The sequence below is a fragment of the Mus caroli genome, unplaced genomic scaffold (assembly GCF_900094665.2).
Source record: "Mus caroli unplaced genomic scaffold, CAROLI_EIJ_v1.1 scaffold_19939_1, whole genome shotgun sequence".
NCBI lineage: Eukaryota > Metazoa > Chordata > Mammalia > Rodentia > Muridae > Mus > Mus caroli.
Genome location: NW_018389676.1, coordinates 7,117 through 12,894, shown reverse-complemented (window position 1 = coordinate 12,894; position 5,778 = coordinate 7,117). Strand labels below are relative to the sequence as shown.

Genomic DNA, 5,778 nt, shown 5'->3' with positions numbered 1-5,778 from the left:
CTTCTAGCTTTCATAGTCTCTGGTGAGAAGTCTGGTGTAATTCTGATAGGTCTTATGTTACTTGAACTTTTCCCTAAATGTTTTTGTTTGTTTTCTTTTGTTTTATACATTTAGTGTTTTGATTATTATATGACAGGAGGAATTTCTTTTCTGGTCCAAACTATTTGGAGTTCTGTAGGCCTTTATTTTCATGGCAGATCTCTTTCATTAGGTTAGGGAAAATTTCTTCTATAGACCCAAAGAGATCCATTGAGACCCAAAATGTGTGAGAGTTCCTCATTCTCCACAAGAATCAGTCATCAACGATGTCTTATAAGTTTCTGACTCTAGAATACTTGTTAATTTCTACACACAATTTTATTAGGGCAAAGGTGAAAATGCCACCTTCACTAAAGCAAAAACTACAATTGATCCACAAAATAACTCAGTACCAGACTGATGTATTTCAGAATGTAAATTTAAACAAAAAGAGAGAGAGAGAGAGAAAGAAAGAACTTTATATGGGTCTTTAAAACAGAGGAATAGAAAAAGAACAAGAAGTAAAGGAGGAATCCACCATTGTGTTCATGGTCCAGTAGCCAACCATCGGTCTAGCCATCACAGACCAGGCTCTGGGTCCCGATCTTGTGCAGCTTTGCTCAGTTGTGTAGCTGCTGTCCATAATTTCCTGATAATCATCCAGCTGGACATCAAGCTCCTCTTTAGATATGTGCTGCTGCTGCTGCTCCTGCTGCTGCTCCTGCTGCTGCTCCTGCTGCTGCTCTTGTTGCTCCTGCTGCTGTTCCTGTTACTTCTGCTCTTGCTACTGTTCCTGTTGCTGCTCCTGTTGCTCCTGCTGTTGCTGCTGCTCCTGTTGCTTCTGCTGTTGCTGCTGCTCCTGTTGTGGATGCTGATGCTCCTGCTGCTACTGCTGTTCCTGTTACTGCTCCTGCTGTTGTTGCTGCTGCTCCTTTTGCTCCTGTTGCTCCTGCTACTGCTGTTGCTGCTGGTCCTGCTACTGCTGCTCCTGTTTCTCCTGCTGCTGCTGCTGTTGCTGCTGCTCCTGCTGCTGCTCCTGCTGTTGCTGCTGCTGCTCCTGTTGCTCCTGCTGCTGCTCTTGCTACTGCTCCTGCTTCTGCTGCTCCTGGTGCTGCTCCTGTTGCTCCTGCTGCTGCTCCTGTTGTTTCTGCTTTTGCTGCTGTTCCTGTTGCTGCTGGTGGTGCTCCTGCTGCTGCTGCTGCTGCTCTTGGTGCTCCTGCTGCTGCTGCTGTTGCTGCTGCTCCTGTTGCTCCTCCTGGTGCTCCTGCTTCTGCTGCTCCTGCTGCTGCTCCTGTTGCTCCTGCTGCTGCTCCTGTTGCTTCTGCTCTTGCTGCTGCTGCTGTTGCTGCTGCTTCTGCCTCTGCTCCTGTTGCTGCTGTACCTGCTGCTGCTCCTGCTGTTGCTGCTGCTGCTCCTGTTGCTCCTGCTGCTGCTGTTGCTGCTGCTCCTGCTTCTGCTGCTGTTGCTCCTGCTGCTGCTCCTGTTGCTTCTGCTGTTGCTGCTGCTCCTGTTGCTTCTGCGGTTGCTGCTGCTCCTGTTGTGGATGCTGATGCTCCTGCTGCTGCTGCTACTCCTGTTGCTCCTGCTGCTGCTGTTGCTCCTGCTTCTGCTGCTCTTGATGCTGCTCCTGCTACTGCTCCTGCTCCTGCTGCTGCTGCTGCTGCTCCTGCTGCTGATCCTGTTGCTTCTGCTCTTGCTGCTGTTCCTGTTGCTGCTGCTCTTGGTGCTCCTGATGCTGCTTATGTTTCTGCTGCTCCTGCCTCTGCTCCTGTTGCTGCTGAACCTGCTGCTGCTCCTGCTGCTGTTTCTGCTGCTCCTCCTGCTGCTGTTCCTCCTGCTGCTGCTGCTCCTGCTGCTGCTCCTGCTGTTGCTGCTGCTCCTGTTGCTCCTGCTGCTGCTGCTCCTGCTGCTGCTCCTGTTCCTCCTGCTGCTACTCCTATTGCTGCTGCTCCTGCTGATGCTCCTGTTGCTTCTGCTGTTGCTGCTTATCCTGTTGCTGCTGCTCCTGCTGCTCCTGCTGCTGCTCTTGTTGCTGCTGCTGCTTTTGCTACTGCTGCTGCTGTTTTGTGTTCCTACTGCTGCTGCTGCTGTTGCTTCTTTGAGTTCATGTTGCTGCTGCTCCAACTGCTTCTTCTTCTGCTGCTGCAGTTTTGAGTTCCTGCTGGTGCCTCCTTTCTCTCTTCCCTGGCTGCCTCCAAGTGTCCATCTCTTGGTGCCTGNACCACTTAATCCTCCAGAGCCAGGGTTTCTTTTCATGCCACCCCTGTTTCTGCTTTGTGCAGGTCTTCCTTGTCTATCAATCTTTGAGGTGACAAGCTGGATGTTCATAGGGCGGCCATCCAAAGAGGCGCCATTGTACTCTCTCATGGCGTTCAGGGCATCTGCTTCCCTTTCAAAGTGCAGATGTGCTGTCCCTAAACTTCTTCCACAGCGATCATAGTGCACAGCAGATTTTTTCAACGTTCCAAATTCAGCAAAGAGTAGCTGAATATCAGCATCTGACACTCCGAAGTGCAGATTTGACACGAACAGCTTCCCACCAGTATCCACGTGGGTTTGACCCATGAAGTCTCCAATGAATAGGTCATGCTGCCACTTGTCTGAAAGTTGTTTTGGTCTGCAGTATGGTGGAAGCCTTTTCCTTCCACCATGGGTGACAGGTGGCCCATACTTCTTAGGTCTAGTGCCTCGATTCACCCGGTAATCAGGCCTGCCATGATGTCCTTGCTGGATCTTGTTCAGCTTAATGATGTCTTCCAAAGACATGTCTATTTTGTCAGCCATGGCGGGCCTTGGATCCAGCATACCTGATTTGAAAACAAAATTTTAATTTATGTTGAAATTACATCTTTTGTTTCAGCATATTGCATCATTATGGCATAAGGAATAGATCCTGAGAATTGATTAGGAAAAACAAGAAGTTTGAACTTGATCAGTATATACAAACAAAGGATTGAATTTAACTGGTATATGTAGCTATAACTTCTAATCGTATTACAAATGAAAGAACTAGTTAAATGCCATCCTGGTCTACCCAGAATGATTCCAATGCAAACACAGTTCCTTAACACCACAGTTTTTAAAAAATGCAAGTATTGGAAGGAGCAAAATCAGTGAGCTGAGCCCAGTCTCTGGGAGCCAGAGTGAGAGGAGAAAATTCACCCTTCAAGTCTTATGACCTCAACCTATCTGGTGTAGAAACACAATACCAAACATATCAGAAAGACTTGAATAGAAAATAAAATATAACCAGTTTGTCCAGGTCTACATAGGGGTTATGGTCACAAAGGAAATATACTAAAATAAAAACAAATGCTTTTAATCCCAGCCCTCAAGAAGCAGAGGCAGGAGGATCTTTCTAACTTCCCTGATAGCTAGGTACACACAGCCAGCTCTAAACTGTCCAGGGCTGCCTTGTAAGTCCTGGACTTTAGAAATGAATGANNNTATNTCTANATTTTACCAGAAGATAAAAAATGTTAACAAACATAATTAGAATGAAAACGACCACCCAATTTCAAAAACTGGATTATTTAAAATCAAACGTATTTAGAGTTGAGTGTTATGATTCAGTCTTGGGAAAGAACTATTTCATAGCTCTGAAGACCTGGAAATATCTTAGGAGACATTTGGCTCCTTGCGACTCATTGGTGTGGTTCACTCACCTCTCTGTCAAGCCTTCTGTCCCAGGGCAGACTGCAGAGGAGAACCCTTTGCTCTCTTGGTAGCTTGCCTCAGCTCTCTCAAGTGTGCTGTCCAAGCCTCTCCAAACTCCTTTTATACTCCTAAGGACCTCCCCCTCCCTAGATAAGCCTGCTATCTCTGGTAATTGAATCATGTTTTCACACCACAAATCATTACAATCCTTAAAGAGACAGAATACTAAAGAAAGCAATGTTTACAACTGTAACAGATGTCAGAGAAAAGACTGTGGCTAATTCAGTGTGATACCCAATAATCAGACTAGACCATTTTTTTTAAATGACTTGCATTTATCCCTCTTAACATGATTAAATCTGTTGTATTTTTCTTCTTTTCTGTCTTTCTGTCTTTCTTTCTTTCCATTTCTTTCTTTTCTTTTCTTTTCTTTTCTTTCTTTTTTTTTTTTTTTTTTTTTTTTTTTTTTTTTTTTTTTTTTTTTTTTTTTTGGATATCTGTCCTTGAAAACTCTGTAGAGTAGAGTTGGCCTCCAATTAAGAGATTTCCCTGCCTCTGCCTCCCAATGGCTTGAATAAAAGGTTTTGACACCTAATCACTCAGTAAACCANTTCTAAACTTCTCCCAGTAGATAAAAACAAAAATGAAGTAAATAACAATTCTACTTAAATCAAAGCCATAAAGTGGTCACAATTTATAGGATTCTATGACTGCAAAAGATAGGGCAACCAACACTGTCCTTTAAAGGGGATTCACGCAGACAGACCACTGTTAACTGTGTTTTTTCTTGGGCATCTAACCCAGGGCTGCACATGTGCCAAGCAATTACTCTGCCACTGGGACACAGTGGGAGTCCATAGAGAAGAATGTTAAGAAGGAGAATACAATGTATGCATATTATATTAAAAACAGGAAGGCTGTGAGGTACAGAGACTTAGTGTTTAAGACATTTTTAGGCTCAACCATCAACTCCTTTAGAATGAATCTCATTGGGCCCCATTCTGATTTATCTCAATCTCTTTTGTGGTGGAGATGACAGATAACATTTTGTTTTCTTTGTTTTGTTTCCCTTTAAGATCTTGTCACATTATGAAGCCTAGAACTTGATTCATAGCTCAGCCTGGCCTCTCTAAAAATCATAGGTGTGCTTGTCTCCCTCCACTGAGTCCTCAGATAAAACCTTTGGGTCACTCTGCCCAGCTCAGAGAAATATTTTTGAAAGTAGTATCTGTTTTCTAAATCTTCAAAATGAAAACCATCATCACTATGTTAGTCAGGGTTCTCTAGAGAAGCAGAACTTACAGAATGAATCTCTACATATACAAAGGAAATTTATTTAAATGACTTACAAGTTGAGATATGGCTTTTCCAATGGTTTTCTATGGATGGAAAATCCGTGAATCCACAATCCACTCAGTCTACAAGGCTGGAGGCCTCAACTGGTCTTCCTTAGAGATGTTGGGATCCCAGGGAAGGAATGCATTTGCTAGCAAGGCGAGAGCAAGCAGACAATTAGCAAATACTGCCTCTTGCATGTCTTTATGTAGGCTTCCAGAAGAAGGTGTGGCAGGTATTAGAGGTGGGGCCTCCTTAGGCAAGATTCAGATTAAAGGTGTGTGTGTGCCTGCCTGCCTTCTTCAAGATTTGATTAGAGGTGGATCTTTTCATGTCACATTAATCTAAAATCCCAAAAAGTTGTGCCCTCTCTTTTTAGCTCTTCATGAATTCCAGATGTAATCACATTGACAACCAAGAATAGCCATCATGGTCACTTTATCCCCATACACATCTGTTTGTTTTCAGAGATGGGTTGAGGGTTTTGTTCTGGTCACAAACTCCTGGGCTAAGTGATTAATAGATTGTCTTAGCCACCTAAATGGTGTTTATTTGCTCTGTGTTTGAAATGGTCTTCAGTGTGTAACCCAGATGGCCTGGAACTCCTGGTTCCATACAGTGAGCCAGAAATTTTCAGAGGTCCCCATGCCTCTGAGAGAGTGGAATTAAAAGTCTGTGTCACAATCTACAGCAAACCAGTAGCCAACATCAAAGTAAATGGTGAGAAGCTGGAAACAATCCCACTAAAATCAGGGACTAGACAAGGCT

General features: G+C 44.2%; 1 protein-coding gene across 1 annotated transcript; it reads right to left on the bottom strand.

Moving 5' to 3' along the window:
* Positions 1–605: 605 nt before the first annotated feature.
* LOC110288243 (aly/REF export factor 2-like) lies at positions 606–2,823 on the bottom strand (the record flags this gene model as incomplete). Its single annotated transcript, XM_021154640.1, has 2 exons — positions 2,127–2,823; positions 606–780 (listed from the first exon to the last, which is right to left on the bottom strand). Coding segments are annotated over exons 1-2 (872 nt in total), but the record flags the coding sequence as incomplete, so codon positions are not given.
* Positions 2,824–5,778: the final 2,955 nt, after the last annotated feature.